General features: G+C 34.7%; 1 protein-coding gene across 1 annotated transcript in view; it reads right to left on the bottom strand.

Moving 5' to 3' along the window:
* MYO16 (myosin XVI) overlaps positions 1–27,248 on the bottom strand; it is a 746,727-nt gene that overhangs the window by 503,743 nt on the left and 215,736 nt on the right. Inside the window, 1 exon segment of the mRNA XM_043997806.1 lies at positions 15,517–15,642. Within this exon segment, the coding sequence (XP_043853741.1) occupies positions 15,517–15,642 (126 nt within the window).

Raw genomic sequence — 27,248 nt, 5'->3', positions numbered from 1 at the left:
TTTGAAACTCACAACAACTCTGGAAGATAGGTGTTATTAGCCCCATTTTACAGATGAGGAAACTCCTGAGGCAACCAGAGGTTAAGTGACTTGAATAGGGTCACAAAGTTTGGTAGTGACTAAGACCAGAATTAAATTCAATTAAATTCAATTCATTAAATTCTTACTGACTTCATAACTGTTGGTGGACTGAATTGATTAATTTTACCACCCTCACATATTGGACTCTTCCACAATACTGACTTTGAATTGGTTACTTCTGCTTCATGGAGTGTTTATGTGCAACTGTAATTCTAAGAAAATGATGGATGATTTTACAACATTTTATGATAATATAGCCCCATCCTCCAAGAAGCTATAAAATTAGTGCAGCTAGACTAAAAAGGATTAGTGATCTACATTCTAACTTGGGGGAAATTTATTTTAGATTCTGCTGACCATAGCAATAGTAAAAGTAACTAAACTGTAAAATAAACTAAAAAAAATCAGATTTCAGAAAAAAATAAATGTCATTCTGGTCTCTGGAGCAGACAGAAAATAGAATATTCTGTTACTATGTTTCAAAATGACAACAGATTAAGTAAAAAGAATACAAAAAGGTAACAGGAAACAATGCTTTAGAAAAAGCAAAGACATTCTTATAAAAATTTCATTATAGATAAGCAAAATCATGCAACATAATTACATTGCACATATGCAGAATTTTGGCATGATAAAGAGGATAAAATAGATACAAACATCTGCAGAATAAATCAGTGTAATCTCCATTTTAGAAGAGCTAAAAATTCAACTATATGAATCCTGAAAATCATGTTTTCCCTGAAGACATACCACCCCAAAGTTATATTTATTCAACTATTTATATAATTTAAAGACCTAGTTTGCTTTTCAAATCAAAGTTGCTAATTAATTAATAGTGCTTCATATTTTCATAATTTTTACTTACAGTACTTGATTAGATCCACATAACCGTCCTGCATGGTAGAAATAATGCATTATCCTGTTTTTATGGCTATAGAAATAGCACCACAGAGTATATAAATTCCTTGTCTAAGGTTCTGTATTAATTTAGTTAGTGGCAGAGATGGGACTACAATCCAAATTTCTTGACTCTCAATTTAGTGATAAATTGCCCACAAATATAGCGAATGTGTAAATAGAGACCTGAATATTGTTAATATCTGAATTGGTGTGGTCTACTGGAACAAGCATTACATTTGGTATAAGAGGTCATGGGCTCTGCTATGAACTCCTTATGTGACCTTTGGGAAGTTATTTCAGCTCTAATGCTATTTCCTTGTTTAAAGAAGGAGCGGATTGAATGATCCCTAAAATTCTTCTCAACCATAACTATAGTTGTCCACATAATTAGAAATCTTTTTGGCAATAGGTAGAAAAAGTGATATGGAAATGAATTTTTTTTCAGAATGCTTGAAACAACTTCCCATTCATTATTTGTTTTCTGTATTCTCAGAACACATCAAATTTCATCACCTTTAAATATGCTTTATCTTAACATTTGAGAGGGAAGTAAAATTTTCTGCTTGGCTTAACCAAACTTATAATGTGTGCATGTGTCTGTTTGTCTTTCCATGTTTATATGTATTTGTATGCATGTATATGTATATATATGAGAGATAATATTTTTGTAGAAATTAATCTCAATCTTTAAAAAGACTGTGAAAAATCTGTAGAATCATTTGCACATTGAAAATGGTATTTCTAGTTTCACCTTAAATTTATTGTGAAAATATGGAAAAGATATATATGTATAAGTATCTATAATATATTTATAAAATAAATACACATATATGCATATACAGATGCACATATACAGATGAAAATATTTCATAAATTTAAGAAATTACCTAACACTTTCATGAGTAATTTTATAATATTTAGGGAATATAATTCCAATTTAGGAAAATGGAAAAGGGGGTTAAATAATGTAGCAAATATCTTTGTTGATCAGAAGTTGATGACAGGGGAAAATTAATATACATGCTGTGTTGCAATTAAAAAATTCATTGGAAGAAATTAACTTTTCTATGAAAGGTTCTTGGGCAGCTAGGTACAGTGGATAGAGTGTCAAGCCAGGAGTCAGAAAGACTACTTTTCATGAGGTCAAATCTGGCCTCAGACACTTACTAGTAGAATGGCCCTGGGAAAGTTACCTTAGCCCACTTTGCCTCAGTTTCCTTTTCTGTAAAATGAGCTGGAGAGGTAAATGGCAAAATTACCTCTGCCAAGAAACCCCAAATGGAGTCACAGTTGGACACAACTAAACAACAAATGAGGGTTCTTGACTTTTATTTGTGCTCTGGATCTCTTTCAAAGTTTGTTCAAGTCTATGTACCTCTTGTAATAATAATGTTTTCAAATAAATTAAATAAGATTCAAAAGTTTAATTGGGATGGAAATAAATTACATTAGAATATAATAATAAAAATAAACATTTTTTAAATTTGCTAACCACAGTTTAATGTCCCCTGCTCTATATTATGTAAATCACTTGCTACTTTCTGTAAATCGTTTTCTGTTCTGCCTCCCTCAGCTGCTTCCCCCTGTGAAAATGTAATTTCCTTGAGGATAAGCAATATTTTATTTTGTTTTGTTTTGTTTTGGTGAGGCAATTGGGATTTAAGTGACTTGCCCAGGGTCACACAGCTAGTAAGTGTCAAGTGTCTGAGGTCAAATTTGAACTCAGGTCCTCCTGAATTCAGGGCTGGTGATTTATCCACTTTGCCACCTAACTGCCCTTGGAAGCAGTATTTTTGCTTCATTTTTGCATTGCCAGTATTTAGTACCTTGCCTGGCCCATAGTAAGAGCTTAATAAATGCTTTTTGATAGATTAAATTTAAAAGTTGTAATGGTAAAGCAAAAATCAGAGAGTTTTTTCAATTTCAAGTAAAAAGAAAAGAGAAAATTGAAGGAAAAAATGTAAAGCAACAGATAGTTTCATTTTTATGTACAGAGGTAGAAAGGGATTAGAAAGTATAAAGCAATCACTGTGAATGTCAAGTTCTTTGGACTATATACAAAGTGTACTGGAGTCAGCTCTAAGTGGTCATGGATGATGATTGTTACTTTGCAGTATAGGTATTTATATCTAGGCTATTGGCAAACATTACAAATGAAGACTTGATTTATTGTTTTCTTGATTGTATCTGATGAAGTGAATGTTAATAATGTAGATTAAACTTAAAAATCTGTCATGTATACATTTTTGAAAATTTGTCATTTAACATTTACCCAGCACATCAGTGGTTATAAGATACTGCATAATATAGAAATAAAGAAGGTTTAAATTATATGTTCTCCCCAAATTATTCTATCATTCCTCTACTATAATATTTATTCTCATACTGTAAATACTAATGGAAATATACATATTCAAGGCTAGAGAAAAATTTCTATTTACAACTTAGAAAACTTATATGCTGCAAACAACAAATTTATTGCTTATATGTTTTATTTAGTTCACATTTTCAAAACAAGAATGACTAAAATATTTTTTTCTTTTTAGTAAAAATATATGTATAAAGGTTAGCAACAAATTTATAAAACTCTTTCCTGTAAGCAAAATTAATAAATCCTATTATAAATCATGAACTACTTTATCTATAAAAATATTTTCATTTGGGAGCCATTTTTCTGAAACATGTCTTCTGTGTTCAAGTTTCTAAACACATATATTTGTCTTCCTAAAAAAAAAGTATTCATAAAACATTCTCCCAAACAAAAACACATTTGTCACAATTCATTGAGTAATAGCTTTAAATTTCATATAAGTGTAAACTGATAATCAGGGTAAATGAAAACTCTAAAACATAAGCACAAAATTGGAAAATTAAAAGTTAGTTACATTGATATGTTATATGAAAAGATAGTTGATATGTTTAGTCTAATGGAATTTGCTTGGAAAATAATTGAGAGGTGATTAATTTATAGTCTTTTATTAATATACTATTTAAAGTCAATGTCATATCATTCAATCAAATAAACATATTGTCTCATGTTAATGAGGCATTGTATTCTTAGGGTTATATTATTATGAAGCTCTTATAGGAACACCTTTTCTCCCTTCCATTGTTAGTAAGAAAGAGTGCATTAATTCTATCTCTATTGATTTTGCATGTTTTATCTCATCATGAAAAAAATAATGAAAAGGACATATTTAAAATAACACAGCCTTTAAACATTGTTTGGAGGGATAGAAAGATTTTAAAAATAATGAATTCCATGTGATGATTCAAATCAAAACAATGATCTGTACACTGGCAAAATGAAGTGAAGAGAAAGACTTGCTACAATAAAGTCTGCTTTAGTTGTACTTTACTAACTGGCAATTTCTAGAATACCAGTTTTGTACACTCACAAACACACAGAGTGTATGTTTTATGTATATATTTTGCTTGGGTCATTTCAGTCATGTTTGACTCTTGGTGACCCTATTTTGGGTTTTGTTGACAAAGATACAAGAGTGTCTTGCCATTTCCTTCTCCAAGTCATTTTACATATGAGGAAACTGAGGCAAACAGGATTAAGTGACTTGTCCAGGGTCACACATCTTGTAAGTTGCTAAGGCCAAATCTGGACTCATGAAGATGAGTCTTACTGATTTCAAGCCCAGTGTTTTATCTACTGCACCACCTAGCTGGCTGCATTTTTGATCCATCCATCCACACATACATACATCCACACATACATATGTAGATATATATATATACAAATATATACATAGATAGATAGATAGATAGATAGATAGATAGATATAGATATATATGTAGATATATATGTAGATATACACACATCCCACAGGAGGAAAAAAAGTATTTAATCTAAATCAAATAGCACCTCTGATACCTCACATACTGTAAAAGAAGCCTCCAAAATGTAAATTTATTGATCTATAATGAATTCTGTTGAGCAGGAAAAAATGTCTTTGGTGAACTTGTGATTTTATTATTGTGGGTATTATTGCTATTGATGTAGTTCATAGCCCTTCTGCCTCTTCTCATCTTATGTTTTTTCTGTCTGTGTTTTCCTCTAAACAGACAATCTTGATGATGTTTCCAAAGCACTGAGACTCTTCTTATTGCTTCATTAGTATGTCAAGGGCTCTTAATATGCCACTTGACCTATCTATCTCTTATCTCTCATTCTTATTACCTGATCGGATGATCTTATTTCCAGTCATATAAATATTTGATGCCACTAATACATCTTTAATGCTACTTACTTTATATCAGTTGATGACTTGCTATGGTTCTTATGTCCACCATGAGTATTTCATTGACTGTGGACTCATTTTTAACATGTTCTGGTAGAAAAATGTTCTATAATTATCAGTGATTAAATGAGATGTGTGGCATTTCCCAAATACAATCCAAACCAGTATCATTTTACCATCATTCTGGTCCTATGTCAATATCAAGTGAAGTGCTTATTTAAATTTTATGTGGAATAGCTTATCCAACTGTTTATCATAGCCTGAACAATGTGGTTTTTCGTCCACTTTGTTTTGCCAATGTAGATGACTGTTACTATGAAAATTTGTACTTTTCTAAGGTTTAATACTTTCTTCACTAGACTTAAACTAGTCTCTTAAAAATCATGTGTGGCCCTGGGCAAGTCACTTAATCCTCATTGCCCCACAAAACATACAAACAAAACCCAAACAATAATAACAAAAAACAAAAATCACCAATGGCCTCCTGATCACCAAATCCAATATTTTTTCCCCATTCCTTATCTCCCTTGATTGTTTAGAAGGATTTAACACTGTTAACTATACTCTCTTCCATGAAGCTTTCTGATGTTGGCTTCCAATGAATTTGTCTCTCTTTTCGTTTTTGTTTTCATCAATTTCTCTTGTTCTATCTCCTTTTTTTCCCTATCTCTAAGTATTTTAAGTATGGCATAAAGGTTCTTTCCTTGGCCCACATCTATTTTCTTCTTCTAATGAGGTGTTTCAGTCATACATTTTTGTCTGTTTATTTAAATCTCCATTAGCACCTCAAATCCCAACATACCTAAAACTGAAGTCATTATCTTTCTCCCTTGCTTCCCAAATTAGTCCCTTCTGAATTTTCTCCATTCTGTTAATGGTAAAACCATTTTCACAGGCACCTATTTCTTTTTTTTAGTGAGGCAATTGGGGTTAAGTGACTTGCCCAGGGTCACACAGCTAGTAAGTGTTAAGTGTCTGAGGCGGGATTTGAACTCAGGTACTCCTGACTCCAGGGCCGGTGCTCTATCCACTGTGCCATCTAGCTGCCTCTGCACCTATTCTTAAATATCTCAACCAGCCCTGACTCATCCCTGTCTCATACTTTCCACATTTAATCCATCACCAAGAACCAGAATGATTCTACCTCCACAATGTTATATCTGTGCCCTCCCTTCAATTTTCAATATCACCACCCTGATATGCTACCTTACTGCATTGTTACTATACTACAATATAGACAACTTAAAGAGTCAGTGTTTTCTACTCAAAAGAATGCTATTAGGGACAGCTTAGGTGGTGCAGTGGATAAAGCCCTGGCCCTGGATTCAGGAGAACCTGAGTTCAAATCTGGCCTCAGATACTTGACACTTACTAGCTTGGTGACCCTGGGCAAATCACTTAACCCTCATTACCCCACCCCCAAAAAATGCTGTACCTGAGTCAGAAAGAACCAAGTACAATCCATACCTAGAATTGAGAAAGACCAAGGTTAAAACTCCCTTATTAACAGGGAAGATGTGACAAAGTCAGCTAATCTCTCTGACACTAAATTTACTCATTTACTCTCAAATTTTTTAAACTACAACAGTTTCCTTAATGACCTTTGCTGCTAGTTTCTTCCCTTGATATCCAAGATGGTGCAATGGATAGAAAAGTATATTTGAAGTCAGCAGAACATATTTAGATTAGATAATGTGTTTTTACCTCTCTGTGTCTCAGTTTCCTATTCTGTAATTTGAGAAGGTTAGACTCTCAAACTCTAAATCCTGTTATAAGCATCAGGTAATGGCAGCTAGGTGGCACAGTGTATAGAGCGCTGTGCCTGGATTCAGGGTAATTTTCCTGAGTTCAAATCTAACCTCAAATACTTACTAGCTGGGGGCAGCTAGGTGGTGCAGTGGATAGAGCATCGGCCCTGGAGTCAGGAGTACCTGAGTTCAAATGCAGCCTCAGACACTTAACACTTACTAGCTGTGTGACCCTGGGCAAGTCAGTTATCCCCAATTGCCTCACTAAAAAAAAATACTTACTAGCTGTACAAGTCACTTAACACTATTTGCCTCAGTTTCCTAGGCTTTACAATGAAAAAAAAACTTCATTATCTTTGCCAAGAAAACCCAAATTGGGGTCACAAGGAGTTGGACACAATTGAAATAAATGAATGACTGAACAACAGTCATAGTACTGGTAAGACTGATTCAATAGTCAGTTGTCTGTGGAGGAGTCCGATGCCTCTTTCCTTTGCTGAGGTATGACTTTCAATTTACTCCACCTCAAAGTCATGATTTTGACTTCTCTAGCAACTTGCTCCCCTCCATGCCTGAGGGTGCGGCTTTCTCCAAAATTATAAAACAAAACAAAAAAAACCAAAACACACCATTATGCCAACAAGGGCCTGTGAAAGAGGTTCTAAAGAGGAAGTTAAAAATAGCTTATGCTTGTTCTGCTCATATGTTGGTGTTTATTATCATCTCACTTAGCAGAAGTAATTTGACCAGGAATGTTATTCTGTTCCTATCTGCAATGCACTGTATTCTTAGTTACACATACATCCACACATATTATTAGTGCACATTGGTCAATTGCTCTCTCTATACACTCATAAACATATATATATATATATACATATATGTGCACACACATGTATGTAAGCCCCATACAAATTTGCACCACAAAATAGAAATTTGGTTTACAAAAACTCAATAATTTAAATCCCAATGTTTTTCTCTTTTTCTAGCTTTAGTGTAACAACTTATATTCAAGTAATTAACATTGACATTAATTTAAATAGCTTTTAGTATAAAGTTACATCTATGCTGAGAAGAAAACTTAAAACAATTGCACTTAAAGGTTTAACAATTTTAAGCATGTCTAATGCAATCTGTAGGTACAAGGGAGAAGGGAAGAAGAAACATTGACGGGAAAACAGTAGGCATCAACTAAATATTTGTTGAAACAAAAAAAATACTCAAAGAAATATCTCAAAATTTTCTCATGGTGCTGCCTCAATAGTATCTTACTATTATGGATAATTCACAGTATCTTTGAATCAGTTTTTTTGTTTATTTTATTTTGAGCAAATTTATTAAATCTTTTATTCAACAACTATTTAGGATGTCTCTACTAAGAAATTTTCCCAAAGTCCAGGTCTAATTATGTCACACACACACACCCCTTTCATTCTTTAAACCTTATTGTTTCCTCCCTTATTATAACTAGGATTAAATATAAGTATGTGACCATTGGCTCAGAGGCACATATATATGGCACTCTCTCCTCAGTAGTGGAGATTAACAACTCATTGCCTTATGAATGAGGGGCTCTGCTAAAGTTGCTGAGAGTAAGAAAAGCAAGATCCAGGGCAGCTTAGAGCACTGACCCTGGATTCAGGAGGACCTGAGTTCAAATCCAGCCTCAGACACTTAACACTTACTAGCTGTGTGACCCTGGGCAAGTCACTCAACCCCAATTGCCTCACCCTCCAAAAAAAACAAAGAAAGAAAGATCCAGGCCTCTTCTAATTTCCAGCTTCAAAAGAAAAGATGAACCATTCTAACTACTGTTCACATTATGAAAGGGAAAGGAAGACCCTGGAAAGAAGCTAATACGTAGGACTTTTATCATATTCTTCTATTCCCAGATTGCTACACTAGAGACTTCAGAGAAATCTCTTAGGTGACATCTTGGATTGTTTCTGTCTATGACAGATTGTACCTCTCTGTCTCTGTCTGAGTCTCTGTCTATTTTCTGTCTCTGTCTGTCTCTGTCTCTCACTGTCTTTCTTTCTCTCTCAATGATGATCCAAATTACCTCTTTCCCAGTGGGAGGGGTCCTTCTCTCTGTATTGTCTAGTATATATCCTCCTACATATACCTTTTATGATTTCTGTTTTGCTACTGACTTGGATAAATGGGTTTCTTTGCCATTTGTTATAGGTTTTCATTGTGGGACTGGAATTTGATGGGAAGTGGGTCAAATCTTAGATATAGAGCTGGGGTACATATTCCTCATTAATAAATAATAATCAGGACTGTAGCTTAAACCCAAAAGTTACTTTCTCTTGACTATTTAAGGGAGCAGAAAACAATAATTGTAGCATGGTACTTCCTTTCTCTGAGGAGAATAGAATAGCTAGGCTCTGGTCACAACCTCCTGGTTCCCCTTCTGGCAGAAAACAGTCTTATTTGGAGAAAAGTAAGATAAAGAGATGCTAGAGATGTCTATTTTTGCCTCTCCATGAGCTAACTCTAGAGAGACCCATGTGGACATACATAAGATGCATGGGCAAAACCAAAATAGCATCCACACACTACAACCCCCTTACACATAAAAACATCTATTGAGCTTTAAAAGTCCTTCACAACCTGATCCCTTTCTAATTTTTCCAGTATTCTTACACTTCACTTTATTCCACTATATGATATAACTATACTTCCCTGCTTGCTATTTGTTATACATAATAAACCATGTCCCAATTCTGTCATTGACTATCTCCCTTACAAGGAATGCTCTTCTTCACCTCCATCTCCAAGCTTTATTTGTTTCCTTCAAGACTCAATATACAACATTTTATGCTTTGCACAAGTCTACATATTGATATATCAGCATTTTCTACTCAATTATGGGAAAATAAATAAGAGGAAATTTAGAGGTTAGCGAAAGCCTTCACAGGAGTGCTTAACCTTTAACCTCTCCCTCTATCATTTCACCATATTCGATAAACAATGTTGCCATTACAAATTAAGTATCAGAGTCTGATTAATGAGTTGGGCGGTGTTGGTGGTCATTGACAGATGTTGAAGATTTGGGGGCCTTTAGAGCCATAGACTCATATTTTTGTTTGTTTTCCAGCAGTATTTTCTATCACACTAAAGTTAAATTCCCAAACTGGCCAACATAGTCACATGAAGGCAAGTGGGTTAGCGGTGGTTGGAGAAGATATTCCATTCATGCCCCAAAGAAGGATTGAAGTCATTACTGGGCTGATAGCTAAAGGAGACTGCCACTTGATGGACATGTAAGATACTTTCTTTCCTCACTAGATCACTGACACAGAGAAACAAAGCCTTCTTTTAGACTTATAGAAGGCAGCTCAGATGCTGATTTGGACGGCTTGTCTCTCAGTGGTACCATTTCAGTGTCCAAAGTGTCAAAGAGGATCTTCATAGTGTCACATGGGAATTGTATCTTTTTTCACCACCAATAGCATTATAATAGGCCTCCACTGAGATCATTGATCCTACATGGAATATCTCATAATCTTGAGATATTTCAGGTGCTATTCCACTCTACTGGTATATGGACACTTTGGTATCATATTCAAATTGGCAGGCAGGATGAAATTAGTCACATTTAGACCTTTTCAGCATGTAGCACCAAATATAACAATAGATTCTTAATTGGGTAACTGGAAAGAAAATGAGGATACATTTCACTCTACAACCTGTGGGATATATTTCATATTAAAAGAATCATGAATTATTCACCTTTCATAGATCTCTACTGTGCTTTTTAAAGGCTTTTTTAAAAAAAGAAGCCATTTCTGTAGCAGAAACTCATTTGTTTTCCAAGACAGAATATTCTTGAAAAAAGTTTTTGCTTTAACTTGAAACTTAATGAAGTGAAAACAGTCAGCCTGTGACATAAATCAGCATTAGAATGTAAAATATTTGAAAAGTAAGCATTCAGTTGAACTGGAAACATTCAAGTTATGTTGAAGCAAATCCCACTCAACCAAAATTCTATTTGCTTCAAGGTAGGAACAGGAACATATTTTTAGTATGATCGTGCTGTGATCAGTGCTCTAATCTCCAGCTCTCCCTTACACACATACACAAACATGAGCATGCAATCGGGTACACACACACACACATACACACACACACACACCTACATTCACATACTTTCCCACACCCAAATACATGCCTGATTTTTCCCAAATAGCCTAAATCCTTGCACAATGCTTTGTATCTAGTTTTTAGAAATATTTCAATGAAGTAGAAACACTTCTTGGGCCAAATACCATAAACTGGCATTCCCCGCCCCAAAATGTTACTGTAATATTATATATACTCTCAGAGATGATTGATGTTTTGTGAATGTTCCCCCCTTTTAAAGTATCTTTATTATAATGTATAGTTTCACAGCATGGAGGGAAGTCTATATTCATGAATGAAGGTGATATAAAGGCAAAATATACAATAAATTAAGATCATATGTAAAGGGTTTCTGGGGTCATGGCTCCAGTATAACCCCTCTGATTTTTAAATTTTAAAATGTTTGAGTTTATGTATTACATAGTCTCCTTCTTAGACAAGAAGAAATAATATAATAGAGATCTCTGGTTCCAGAGATCTAGGTTCAAATCCTACCAATTTACCATGCCACTTAATCTACTAGGACCTGGATTAGATGACTACTGCAGTCCTGTGATACTAAAAAACCTCTTTTCATTAAACTCCAATCCCATATTCTTTGCTCTTGTGTCTAAGAAAAAGGTAGTGCTTCTTGTCCAGGCCAAACACTGTGATTTTTGTTAAAGAGCCCATCCTTTGTATCTCTTCTAGAAGCGTTCTCCCTTAAGCTTTTCCATTCTGTCATGTTCCATTTCTCCTTATGCACTGATTCCTTCTTCTCTAGCTATAATCATATTCAAGTATATGCTAGCCCTTTAAATCTTTAGCTTTAGCTTTGCTAATCCCTCAGGCAATTGTCCTATATTACTTTTCTTTTCAAAGGTAAATTCATTAGGAATATCTTTACCCAAATGATTCCTTCAATTTTTTTGTGTCTTGGACTTCTTTGGCAATCTGGTGAAGCCTATAGATCTCTTCTCAGAATAATAGTTTTGAATGCATAAAATAAAATACACAAGAATACAAAGAAAACCAAATATGTTTAAATATAAGTATCTCTCTACATATCTGTGTTTATGTATGTGTGAATGTATGTATGTATGTATATATCCATCCATCCATCCATTTATCTTTCTATCTATCCATCCATCCATATTTAAGTTCACCATTCTCACATTAAGAATACCTTCCTGCCCTAAACTCACTGTCTCCATTTCCTTACCTCCCACTTCCTTTTCAGTACTTCACAGATTGACTCCTGACCTCACTAGTCCATAGAAGCTATTTAAAGTTACTAATAAACTCCTTATCAATAAATTCTGGGACATTTTTTTGTTTCTTATTTTATTCCACAGTATTGACTAATATGCTTTTTCTGGAATATTCTCCCCCTTGTATTGCATGATATACTCTCCTTATTTCTTCACCTACAAGCATGATCTTTGCTTCTCAATTTCCTTAATTTGAATACTATGTTTCTACTATTAGCTATTAATAGGTATTCTCCCCTAAGGTTTATGTTGAGAACGCTTCTTTCTCTACTTCCTCCTTTGTTGATCTTATGAACTATCATAGGTTCAAAATTAATTTCTATGTAGATAAATGGCAATTCCATATATTCAAATACACATTCCTCTTCTGAAGCATTGTCCTATATTTTTAATTACCCACCAAAATCCTCCAAAGTGATGTACCATAGGTAGCTGAAATTCAATATATTGAATTTGTAAATCACATTTAACCCCCCCCAAAAAAAAAACCCAAACAAACCAACAATAAACCTTCCTTCTTCCAAAATTCTTCATTTCTCTTGAGTGTGTTTCTTTTTTCTTTCTAGGTTTATAACATCAAAGTTACCCTTGACTTTTACTTCTCTTCCAATTTCTCACCCATTTATACTTAATTGGTAAGTCATGTCAATCTTATCTCTACAATATATTTTTCATATTTAATGTTTAATTTTTTTTCTTTTTAACTTAAAACTTCAACAAACATGGATATTCCAATATACAAAGAAGTGAACAGAGAGTTGTATATGTAACCCTTGACTTAAAGGGTCATTTGCATAACACTATCCTCATTAGTGAAGATTAATTACTCAATGCTGAATAATTGCCTCTTGCCTAAGGGTCAGAATTGCTGAAAATTAGAGAAGGGAGATACTAGTTTTTGGTGTCTAGCTTTGAGACACAAGACAAAAGGTTCCAAACTCTCTTCAGGTCCCTAAAGGGAAGAGAAAACCTATGGGGAGAAAGGAATCTGTAGAGGAGTCAGCACTTTGATCCCACACTGGACATGAAACAAAATTTAAAAGTCAAACAGAGGACTTTATATTTTATCTTAAAGACAAAAGGTAGCCACTAAATCTTCCTTCTTTTTCTTATTCACATGTCCAATACCAGAATTCAGGCCTCTATCACTTTTCATCTCACTATTTTCATTGCTTTTTAATTTACTTCTATGCTTCTATAGTCTTCTCCCCCTTTTCCAGTCCATTTCCCACTCAGTTTCCATATAAATATTCCCCCAAAATATAACTCAGTCATGTTACTCCTCTGCTCAAAATTTTCAGTTACTTTAGATTGCTTCTAGGATAAAATACAAGGTCCTTAGCCTGAAATTTAAAATCTTCTATAATAGGGCTTCCTTTCACTTACCTTCCCAAACTAATTTAATATTATTCCCTTTAAAATACTCACTATTTCTGATAAACTTCCCTACTGAATATTCCCTGGAAATGACCTTCCATTTATTGTTTCTGTGTCTTGGTACTTGCTGTCTCCCGTTCCTGGAATGCACACCTTCATTACCACTTCCTCTTATAATCCCAAACTTCCTTCAAGGGCCAAGTAAGGTTCCATATCTTACACAAAGCTTGCCTTGATTTTGCATGTTATTCTTTTCTTCTTCTGGATATTACGTTTTATGCATGCTGTATGTTCCTTTTATATATATTTTACATTCTTATCTCTCTACCTTTATCAGTATCTTTACTATCTCTATCTCTATCTCTATCATCTCATCTATTACAATAGGCAGCTAGATGATGTACTAGATAGAATGCCAGGCCTGGTGTAAGGAAGACTCATCTTGAGTTCAAATCTGGCCTCAGATGCTGGGCAAGTCACTTAATCCTGAGCTTGAGAAGGAAATAACAAGCCACTGCAATATCTTTGAGAAGTCCCCAAATGTGATCATGAAGAGTCAGACACAAGTGAAAGTGACTAAACAACAACAATCTTTACAATAGCTTCTTGAATAGAGGAACTGCTTCATTTTTTACACTTCTATTCTTAGGGTCTAGCACAGCAGGCTGTACATAACACTTACTTAGTAAATAAGACATCTAGAGTTAGAGGTGGAATCAGAGAGTACACCGTCCAACCTCCATAATAGGGAAGCAGTATGGTAAGTTAAAAAGAGCACTGGATATCTGAGTTTATGCTTAGTAGCTGTGTGAGTTTGTGCACACCATTAACTTTTCAGGCCTGTTTCCTTATCTGCAAAATGGAGACAAGAGTAACTTCACACAATGTTTTTGTGAAAAGGAAGTGAGATAGAGAATATAAGACTTTTTAACATGTAAAATATTATCCAAATGTAAAGTATTAATACATTTATAAATTTAATATTATCATAGCTATAAATAATATATTTAAAATATACTCAATAAAGTTTAATTGCTGCTGGTAATAGGATACAAACTAGTCAATTGTAGCTCATAATTTGTCCATTTAAAATAAAAATTAAAATATATTAGATAATTCAAGGAGAAAAAATAACATAAAATATAATTTTGTTTTTCGGAATCTAACCATATAAAACAAAGAAAATTACTATTGATTTGTAAAATTACAGGATTATAAAAACAAAATAGGATTAAAAAGACATCATTATACAGTTGGTTTTATAAATTCATGAATATGTCCTTTTCAGGAGATGTGAAATAGCACATGAAGATTATATATATATACATATATTAAATACATATATTAAAAACCTATATCTATAGCTATGTGTATATTTCTTTTTTTGTTTGTTTGTTTTTTTGTGAGGCAATTGGGGTTAAGTGACTTGCCCAGGGTCACACAGCTAGTAAGTGTTAAGTGTCTGAGGCCGGATTTGAACTCAGGTACTCCTGACTCCAGGGCCGGTGCCACCTAGCCGCCCCTATGTGTATATTTCTAATATACACGTTTTTGTTCCCTGGTTCATAAAAGTATATGTTTACTAAGCTTCTTCTTTAATAAGCACTATAAGCAAAAAACCAAAAAGATAACTTATGGTACCTACTGCTCAGATGATAAGTAATTAGTATAAGCTTTTGTAGCCAAGAAAAAAGCATAAATCATGAAATGAAAGAGTAATCTCAAGATGCTTCAAATTCTAAAATCAACAATTATAAACAAATAGAGAGATCACTTTACCTGGCCATATTTTGCTGCCAAATGGAGAGGTGTCCAGTACTGATTATCCACCACATTGAGATCTGCACCATGGTCTAGGATGAGGGAAGCTACTTCCTTGTAGCCACTTGCACAGGCCATATGTAACTGTGATTAAGAAAGACCCACATCAATTCTCCATCTGACATTATGCCATATTGAATGTACCTAAAACCACATATATTAATTTTGATAATCAATATATTTAATTTTTCATTAAACTAACAGCATATTGATATAAAAGTTTAACATAAGTGTGAAGCAAAGCAGAATAATCCATATGATTTTACACCATTTTTTCATATCTTTAGCTGATTAGCATTTTACTTTGAAAAATATTTATGCAATTTTCTTATTTTTCTTCTCATTTCCATAAGCATCCTCACTTGCCACTACCTCCTATTTGAAGATCATTTTGATTTTGAGATCATGACATATTCTAACATACATTGTAAATCAATAAAAAATGTTATTTAAATATCATACATAATACATATGTATGAACATATATGTGTATATGTATACACACATATATGTGGTTTTTCTTTTGTTGTTTCTGTCATGTCTGACTTTTCATGACATAATTTGGGGTCCTCTTGGCAGAGATACTAGAGTAGTTTGCCATTTCCTTCTCCAGCTTATTTTACACATGAGGAAATAGAGGCAAACAGGGTCAAGTGACTTTCCCAGAGTCATAGAGATGGGAAGAATTTGAACCCATATTAGAACTCAGGAAGATGAATTTTCCTGACTCCACACCTGGAACTCTATCCACTGTACCACTTAGCTGTGATCAATATATAGCTGACATATGGATGGATGGATGGATGGATGGATGGATGGATGGATGGATGGATGGATGGATGGATGGATGGATGGATGTTGGCACATAGTGAGTGATCTATAAATGTTAGAGATGATGATGGTGGTGATGATGATGATGATGATCCACCTATTATGAACATTAAATATTACATTTCAATACTACACTTTTTATGATCCTATTATTTTTTCATATTTTAAATAATTTGTTATTCAATGCTCTTGACATATTTTTCTAGTTCTGTTGCTTTAGTTAAATTAAATACAAGAAAATCAAACAGTTAACAAGAATTTATGAAGTACTTACTTTGTACTAGGTATAAATGAAATGAGCTTCAGGTGAAAAATGAGGAAAGTAGAGTTGAGGAAAAAAATCCTTTTGAATTGTAAGGTAATTACCTTAACAGATTGTTATTAGGACTAAAGCACATATCTTTGTGAAGGCATTTTGAAGACTATGAAGTTATCATCATTTATTCTTGTTCCTAAGGTGACTGCCTCCTTGTCTAAGAATACTTATCTAAATTAGTGTATCTAATTTAGAATACCTGATTAATCTATGTGTGAAAGTGTACATGTGCATGGGTGTATGTCTGTGTCTGTGAGAGAGAGTGTGCAGAGACAGGGAGAGACAGAGAGAGAGAGAGAGAGAGAGAGAGAGAGAGAGAGAGAGAATGAGAGAATGTAAGGGAAGGAGGAAGGCTAAAGGAGAGAGATACAGGGAATGAACAATAGGAAGTAGGCAAGAGTTAAAGATACATTGAATGAACCATAGGAACTGGGCAAAGGAGTGTTATTTTTGAGGAATAATGACACTTATTCTTGACAAAGAGACAGCAGGTTGCATATAGAATGTAATAAAAACAGAAATGAGAAGAGAAACCAACAATCATAGAAAAAGTTACCAGACAATCAAGATTTCTCAAACCACTATTTTAACTTGTGATGTTGACATTTCCTGGTTCACCTACTAGAAGGAAATTATGTTCTTTGATCCATAATACTCCTATACTATAGACATATGTCTGTATGTATGCATATACATATATAGATACACACATGTCTATCTACATGCCATCTATCGATCTATCGATCTATCTATCCATCTATCTATCTATCTATCTATCTATCTATCTATCTATCTATCTATCTATCCCATTTTAACTAACTAGAAAGACCATAGCTGTTTAAGGTATAACATAGACCTTAATGCCCAGTGAATTTTTACTGTCTCCATTACATGCTTTCTAACATGTAAAATTCACCTCATTATTGCACCAGCCAAGAGCCCTGTATCATCAAAGTCTTTATCAACTAGAGATGGTTTACTGAATATAATGTTTAAAAATAAGTTACCCAAGAAAAGTCTTTCACATCTTATCTAAATGAATACCAAAAATGACTGGAATGATTGGCAAATGAATCCATACAGTACATGCTAAATATAGAAGTCAAAAGGTAAAGATCTATAAGGAGCATTTATATTTACAAAGAATAGGCCTATTAGCACTGTTAGTTAGGACAAAGCACTAGAGTGAAGTCATAGGTAAAATTCTTGTATGGGCTAGTCAGGTTCATAGATGAAAGAAAGAAAGAGAGAGAGAGAGAGAGAAGAGAAGAGAAGAGAAGAGAAGAGAAGAGAAGAGAAGAGAAGAGAAGAGAAGAGAAGAGAAGAGAAGAGAAGAGAAGAGAAGAGAAGAGAAGAGAAGAGAAGAGAAGAGAAGAGGAAAGGAAAGGAAAGGAAAGAAACCTATAAATCAGTTGCATAGGGGCATCTGAACCCATAATCTTAGTCACACATATTCTCAAATTATTTTACTAGGGACCAGGAAAGAAGGTGACTAACTGGTTTAATAGAGGCCTATCATCATTTACTGGAAACTGTATTCAAAGCAGGACATCATATTACCTACTACTGCAGATCTACATTCATTGATAGAGCGGGGGTGGGGGTGGGGGTCCTCTCACTGGGAAAGTTACTTAAATACGTCCAAGCCAAAAGAAAATAAAAAAAGAAAGAAAACACCACAAATTAAAATTTCAAGAATTTAAGCATTTTCTTTTTAAGTCTTTTATCATTAGAAAATAATTAACCAATTATTTTGACTATACCTGAAATTGACAAAATAACAGTCTATCTCTCCCTGCTGCTGCCAATTGCATTCTAAATTTGGAGGAATTGCTTTTAAATGTCTTGTAGCATCATCCTCTCAACTGTATAATATAAAGAGGTCAAACCTATACAGTCCTTGGTGCCCAAATCATGATGTTTCATTTTCCTGACATTCTCATCTTTTACAAACTTATTCAACCTTCAAGCCCCTCTCCAAAGTCACCTCCCTCCTTTCCTGATATATCAATTATATTGGGTGTCCCAAAAGTCCTAGTGTAGCTTTAAAGTATAACAGGCACTTAAGCTATTAAAACTCTAACTTTTCTAAACTATTAAACCTTAAAAGTGCACTAGGGGGCAGCTAGGTGGCACAGTGGATAGAGCACCGGCCCTGGAGTCAGGAGTACCTGAGTTCAAATCCGACCTCAGACACTTAACACTTACTAACTGTGTGACCCTGGGCAAGTCACTTAACCCCAATTGCCTCACTAAAAAAAAAAAAAAAATGTATGAACAGGGGCGGCTAGGTGGCACAGTGGATAGAGCACCGGCCCTGGATTCAGGAGGACCTGAGGTCAAATCCAGCCTCTGACACTTAACATATTTACTAGCTGTGTGACTCTGGCCAAGTCACTTAACCCCAATTGCCTCACCAAAATTAAGAAAAGATGTATGAACACTTCCTACCACATTCTCAGATTCAAAATAACATGCCCAAAGGTATGGTGTCTGGCAAATCCCATAAATGCAGCATCCATTACTTCTGTCATCTGATGATTTTCCCGTACTTTTCCTCTCAGTTCTGTGTGTTTTTTCTAAGACTCAGGGGTAGAGGCTGTGTTCATAGCTTTTGGAGCTTGTCAGTAGCTTCAGAGCTCCTATAAAAGCCTATGAAGAACTGCTATCACCAAATATTTGCTGTTCCACACTACCTAAATGATAGTGGGAATGGCTAAGTTGATCAGCAGATAAAGCACTGGCCCTGGAGTCAGAAGGACCTGAATTAAAATCTCACCTTGGATAAATACCAGCTGTGTGACTCTAAGCAAGTCACTTGACCCCAATTACCTTAAACATTTGGGACCATTTCCAGTTGTCCTGATATATGTCTCGCCACTTGACCCAGATGGCTCTAGAGGAAAGAGTGAGGTTGGTGACCATGCACAGTCCTCCCTCACTTAAATCCAATTCAGTGTAAGTCATGACATCACCCTTTGGCCATGGTCCTCTTCAGGAATGAAGGACAAACACAAATATCATAGTGAGATTGCCCAGTGAATGAAAGAATGAATTGGTGAGTGAATGGATGGAATTATATATTAATTACTTTCTGTGTGCCAGAAATTTTGCTAACCTCTAGGGACACAAACATTATACAAGATAATCCTTGTGCTAAAGGAAGTTATAATCTTCAAATAAATAAACAAAAAATAAATGAATGAATAAATGAATAAACAAACAAGCAAATAAATTACTTAATTTATTCTTTCATTTATGGAATAAAACAAGAATTACATAGCATAGTATAATAAAAAATAAATAATTACACATGAAACTCCAAATCTATTATATACAACTTGTTATATATATTAAATATATAATAAAGTTATCATGTAAAATTTTTCTCTCCATACCCCCCACATGGCTACCATTAGATGCAAATAAGTCTATGTATGTTAAAATATTCTATACATATATTGATAAGTTTTTTCTCTGGATGCAGGTAGCTTATATTCTAATAGGGAAAGAAAACATTTATAACGAAACAGAAAGATAAAGAATGGTATGGCTTTGAGGTGGTCAAAAGATAGTATGGTAGGTAAGATGAAGTGAAATGTTTCTAATCAGAGCCCAGGGTCCCAACATTAGGAGTCAGAAGTATAAGTGATGAGTCAGCTTGGTGATATATTGTGTGAATAAATAGTTTTTTTTAGTCCTAGATTTCCTCAACCTCTTCAGTACGTGCCACTGTTGAACACATTGTCTCCTTATATTTTGTTTTCTTACACTTTTTGTGTCACTCCTCTCTCCTTGTTCTTTCCTTCCATGTTCTTTTCCCTCCTGCCATTCTACCTCAGTCTTCTTTGATGGCTTATCATCAGTCACCAATATCCTGTCCTATCCTTGACTGCATATGTTCCGCCAAGACTTTATCTGGGCACTGTTCTTTCCACTCCACTCCCCCTTCATTCTTTTGAAACATCATTAGCTTTCCTGGTATTAATTTTCATCTCTGTGAAGGTTCATTTATCTATATATTCAGCTCCAGTCTCTTTCCAGAGTTTTATTCCCAATTCACAAACTCTCTTTTGGACATTTCCAACTACACATCCTTTAAACCTGTTAAAATGAACATGTTCAAAGCAGAATTTATTTACCTTTTATCCCAAACAGCACTCTTTCAAATTTCCTTATTTCTGTAGAAGACACCAATATTCTTCCATCCTATCAAGTTCATAATATCTTTGTTATATTCTTCACTCCTCCCTCTCCCTCAACCTACGAATTTAATCAGTTGCCAAATCTTAACATTTCTACATCTCTCTTATCCAACACCCTTTCTCTACTCACTTAGCTATTACCTTGGTCCAAATCCTCTTCACCTCTTATCTGGACTATTAAATTAGCTTCAGTAAGTGTATCCAAAAAATAAATCAGTACCTACTATATGCCAGACACTATGCTGAGAATTGGGGATGCAAAGAAATGTAAAAGACAATCACTAGTCTCCCAAAACTCAGTCTAATGAGGAGAGACAACATGCAAATAACTATGAATAAACAAGCTTTATAGAGATAAATCTGAAATAATCAATCGAGGGAAGTCACTAAAATTAAGTGAGATCAGGAATGGCTTCCTATAGACGGTCAAATTTTGAATTATTCTCATACCCATAATCCTCTCTGCAGTCCATCCTCCTTGCAATTTCCCAAGTGAGTTTCCTTAACTTGGCTCTAAATATGTTTCCCTTCACCTCAAATACCAGTGACTCCTTTACTTCCTCTAGGATATAGCAAAAATTCCTGTTAAAATTAAAGCCTTTGCAACCTGGGTCTAACCTGTCTTTACTATCTTATTGTTCTCCTTGCCCTATTCTATGGTCCAGTCAAACTGAAAATCTCTCTAGTACTCATATAACACTCCATCTCCTATCTCTGTAGCCTTTGAACTATATAGGCATGATACCCAAAATGTACTCTCTCCCCAGCTCAGCCTCATAGATTCCTTCTTCTTCAAGACACACATCTATCACCATCTTCAATAAGAAGCTTTTCCCAGTTACTTGCATGGGATACTGTCCCTCTCTTGCTACCTAGTATTTATTTTATAGTTTCTCCATATATATTTTATATACACATTGACACATTTGATAAAATATAACATTCTGAGTAGCTACTATTTTATATTTTGTATTTGTATTCACAGCATCTATCACAGTACCAGACTCAAAATATGTGCTTAATGATGAGTTAAAGTAAAAATCATTACCATATGCAGGTGGGTTATGAGCTGCTGCTTAACATAAATCAGCTATCTCTATGTCTTCCCATGCTTTTTGGCCTGAGGAAAGCCACTGAATATCACTGATCTGTGAAATTCTAAATTCACATTTTACTGTGACTTGATTGGGAGTTAAAGAATTAGGAGTTAGACTAAGTATATAGATTTAGGGTTAAATAATGATCTAGGAGGGCAGCTAGGTGGCACAGTGGATAAAGCACTGGCCCTGGATTCAGGAAGACCTGAGCTCAAAACCAGCCTCAGATACTTGACTCTTACTAGCTGTGTGACCCTCATTTGCCCTGGAAAAAGAAAAAAGAATCCTCCAGGAAATGATCATTTTGGTCAAGCTATGAGGAGGGTCTTGCAGAATCTCTTTCCTGAAGAGAGAACTATGCAATTAGTGGAAAGAACACTGAATTTGTTCTTACCAGAAGATTCATGTTCAAATTCCAAATCTGCCACTTAAAACTGTGACTTTGGACAAGTTACATAGCTTCAGTTTCCTCATCTGTACAAGCAGGGCTAATATCTATTCCAAAAAGCAATGCACACACATATGTATGTAATTGTTTTTTTTTTAACATACTTTCTGTTTTCCCAACCCCCAATTTTGCCCTTTTGATTGTTGTTGGTTTTGTTTGTTTGTTTTGTTTTTGTTTTTGCATGGCAATGAGGGTTATGTGACTTACCCAGGGTTACACAGCTAGAAAGTGTCAAGTGTTTGAGGTCAAATTTGAACTCAGGTCCTCCTGAATCCAGGGCTGATGTTTTACCCCCTCACCACCTTTAATTCATGTTCCTCAAATTCAGTACTGATCCAGCCCCACTATTACAGATTCTATAAAATGTTAAACATGTTTAAAGATAAACTGATATATGCAACTTAGTAGAGAAATACATCTTAATATGCTGCATTCAGGTGGGACTTGGGGGACTTGGTCAAATTTTTGGAAGATGTCTATTGTCAGCTGATAGACCTAAGAGATGGCACATTGTTAGCATTCTAAACCAAACTGAAAATTAACTTACTGCACACTGTCATTCTGGAATATTTCTCTCTCTTGTGCATTTGACCTACCAGATTAGGGAATCTGTGAATAATTTTCAACTTTAAAAAACATTGTAAATTATGATAGAGATCATTCAGTGGACACCACTTGTATTTTTAGCATTGTCTATAATGAAGTAAATGTCTACAAAATACTTTCTGATCCTTACATAGAATAAGAAGCAGCAAGATGATGATGGTCATTACAATAAATAGACTTACCAGTTCTAAAATTAAAATTAAAATTGAGTTCTACTTTATAAATTCAATGATCTCTAAGTGGGAAAAGTGTTTCTTCCTCTCCACCTCCTCAGCCATCAGTTCCTTGTAGCTATTATTGTAGAGAGTACTCAAGATTATATCTAAAATAAGTCTATAATTATCAGCAACATTTATGTTGTCTGTTCAATGGAAAATTGGTCACACAGAATACAAAAACAATCAACAGGGTTAGAAAATTGAAGCATTTATTTGTCTTTCCCAATACCTCCTTTAAAAATAGCTTAATTTCCCATTAAATGATTACAATATTTTCTACTTTAGGAAACAAAAATCTAAATGCTTCATTGAAATTTTTACAAAATATGTATATGAGTTGAAAGAAAATCTGCTATACATGAACAAATAATTTCTTCCTAGTTTGACTATCATGTTAGCTCAACATTTGCCTACTATTTGATAATCTACAAAGATAGTTATCTAGTCATATAGCTACCTTTATGGGGCACCTAGGTAGCACAGTGAATAGAGTGCCAGCCCCAGAGTTAGGAAAACTCATATTTTTTAGTTCGTATCTGGCCTCAGACATGTATTAACACTGTGATCCTGGACAAGTCATTTAAAGTTGTTTGCCTTAGTTTTTCATCTGTAAAATGAGCTGAAGAAGGAAATGACAAGCACTAAAGTATATTTGTCAAGAAAATCCCAAAGGAGGTCACTAAGAGTCAGACAGAATGAAAATTGCTGAACAACAACAAGTTAGATATGTACTAGTCACCATGGTGGTCTTCCCCAATATTAATTCCGCTTAAATTCTCGAGTATATGAGATAATTGCAAGAGGAGACCAAATGTATAGGTTGGGATTTCAGTAGGAACTATGGATGTTACTCCCTATGAGAGTAACTCTGATGAAGGCATCCCACTTGTGTTTTCCTACCTAGAGGTTAGGGTTATAAAGTCGACTGATTCCACAAGACTAAGAAATCTCATTTTTATAGCCACACCTGGCATGTATAAAATAGTGCTGGGGTTGTGGACAACCCTAGTTGTGGTTCCTTGAGGGGAATCTCTACTCATCTTGAATCTCTTAGACTGTTCCTTCAGTCCTGTTGCCTCATTATTTCCTCTGAGACCTTGCAGCAGCTTTTATTCTGTCTCCCTTGCATAATTTCTTCACAGAATTTCAGAATTGCCAAGGATGCTAGATATCATATAATCGAGCCTATGTCTCATCATGAATCTATAAATATCACAATGAGCCTCTCTTTTTCCACTAACTTTTTATTATCTGTCTAAAACATGCACATACTTCCCTGTCTAGAATATATCTGCTCTTAACTATTAAGACTCATTCCATCTTGTTGGTCTCTTTAACTATGACACTTCTTGAAAAAACTGTTTATACTTTTATTCTCTGGACTTTGTTACTATGCCTCAACTGCCTTCTCCCTCCAATCTTCAACCTAAGTGCCCATACTTCCATTTGCGAGTTGTTTTTGGACCCTGCATTTTGAGGAAAGCCCCACACCATGGATCCTTCATTCCCAAAACTTTACCAAAATACCCCACTCTGAATTTTCAGAACTCTTGTATGTGCTCTCTTCCTCAATCAGAATGTAAGCTCCTTGAGGGTAGGGCTGATGTTACTATTTCCTTATTTTGTATCCCCAGTCTTTAGCATAGTCCCTGGCACATAGTTGTTGATGACTATACCTGAGCACTCTATGTTTTCACCATCTACTTAACCACTTTCGTTTTATTGAAACTACTTTCTGAAAATGTGCCAATGACATTTTAATTATAAAAGATTATGACTTCTTCATTGAGTATCCTCAATGATTTTTGGCAGCTTGGGATACTATGAAGAGTGTGTGAGAGTGAGCTTAAATCATTTTAAGAGAATTGACTGTTAAATTTCCAGCATGAATATTTGCATTTCACAAATTAGGATATGCTACAAATCAGGACTTGAGTTACTATTTCTATTTTCTAGAATTAAGAATGTGAAAGAGGGGGCGGTTAGGTGGCGCAGTGGATAAAGCACCGACCCTGGATTCAGGAGGACCTGAGTTCAAATACGGCCTCAGACACTTGACACTTACTAGCTGTGTGACCCTGGGCAAGTCACTTAACCCCCATTGCCCCACAAAAAAAAAATAAAAGAGAATGTGAAAGAGAAAATTTTAATAATTCAGATTAAACTTAAATGTGTGTTGTAGCCCTTTCCCCAAATTCTTCCCCCATGCCCCAAACCACTGTTAAGCATTACTAGCACACTAATCCATACTTTTGATAACTCCCCAGTAGTGGATATCTTATTCTTTGGCTTCTGAGTTACTACATTGTCACTGGTCTCTTTCTGCTTCTTATCTGTTTCTTTGCTATATTTTTAAACTCTCCCTTTCTTCTTCTTCTTCTTTAGGGTTCTGCCTAGGTCCTCATTTCTTCTGTAAACTATTTTCCTTGGCAAGTTGGTTCACTTTCATGACTTTGATTACTCCACCAAAGCATATGATTCCCAAATCTATAGTTCCAGAAGTGTATCTCCTATGGCCTATCTGGATGTATGCATTTCTACCTGGATCTGACATGTTCAAAAGTGAGCTCATAGTCATTATACCTTTAAATCTACATATCCTGAATACTTCACTCTTTCTGCCCCTAGCACAAATATTTCCAGGTATATCACATTTGATACTATGCTCTTAACATTGTCTTTCCCATGCAAAATATGCAATCAGCTAAATAGGCCTATCAATTCTATCTCTTGCATTCAAAACCTTTCCCTCAATTTCTACTGTCTCGCTTCTAGTCATGGCCCTCATTAGCACTTGCCTGTTCAATTGCCCTTGCCTCTCCACAGGTCTTCATGTCTCTGCCTTTTCTTTATGTCAAATAATCTTTCATATTGCTACCAGTTTGACCTTTCTCATAGATAGATCTATTCATATAACTTTTCTCTTCAAAAATTGATAGTGGCTCTTTATTGTCTATTCAGTAAAATCTGAAGGGGTTTTTTTTGTCTAAAATTCAAAGTTTTCTGATATATAGGCACCAACCTACCTTTCCAAAATTAGTAAGCATTATCCAACTTTATACTTTTCACATGTCAAACTAGACTCCTCTCTAACTCCTGAAAGGACACTTCAACTTAGTAGCTTTGCTCACGTTGTTCTCCAGGCCTGGAGTACTTCCTCTTCCAAACACAGAATCACAGGATTTTAAAGGACCTCAGAAGCCATTTAACCCAACTTCCACCTTAAAATGCATTTTATAGGGGCAGCTAGGTGGTTCAGTGGATAGAGCACCGGCCCCGGATTCAGGAGGACCTGAGTTCAAATCCAGCCTTGGACACTTAAACTCTTACTAGTTGTGTGACCCTGGGCTAGTCACTTAACCCCAATTGCCTCACCAAATATATATATATATATATATATATATATATATATATATATATATATATATATATATATATATATATATATATATATATATATATATATATATATATATATATATATATATATATATATATTATATATATATATATATATATATATAATAGAATCCCTGGCAAGTGGTCATTCAGCCTCCACTGGAGTGACTGTAAGATGGATGTACCTATTGCCTCCAAAATCAACCAATTCCACCTTTGAACAGTTTTAATTGTTAGAAGTATTTTTTTCTCTTTCATTAAATAAATATGTCTCTCTGAGACTTTTACATTTCATTCATAGTTCTGTCATTGTGAGTAAAATAAAAAGCCCTAACACCTTTTCTACATGACAGCCTTTCAAATAAGACTTCTGTTTTCAAGGTAAAAAATCTGCCATTAAATCAACTGATCTTAGGCATGATTTCTAATCCCATTTCCATTTTTATGACTCTTTTGTGGACATGCTCCTGCTTCTTGATGACCTTCCTGAAAAGTCCAGAGCTGAGCACAATATTTCAAATGTTTTCTGATCAGAGCGGAGTATGGCATAACTACCCTTTCACTTAATTG

This window comes from Dromiciops gliroides, chromosome 3 (assembly GCF_019393635.1).
Source record: "Dromiciops gliroides isolate mDroGli1 chromosome 3, mDroGli1.pri, whole genome shotgun sequence".
In the NCBI taxonomy this organism is placed as follows: domain Eukaryota; kingdom Metazoa; phylum Chordata; class Mammalia; order Microbiotheria; family Microbiotheriidae; genus Dromiciops; species Dromiciops gliroides.
Note: the sequence above shows the minus strand (reverse complement) of the source record. Positions and strands in the feature narration are given on the sequence as shown.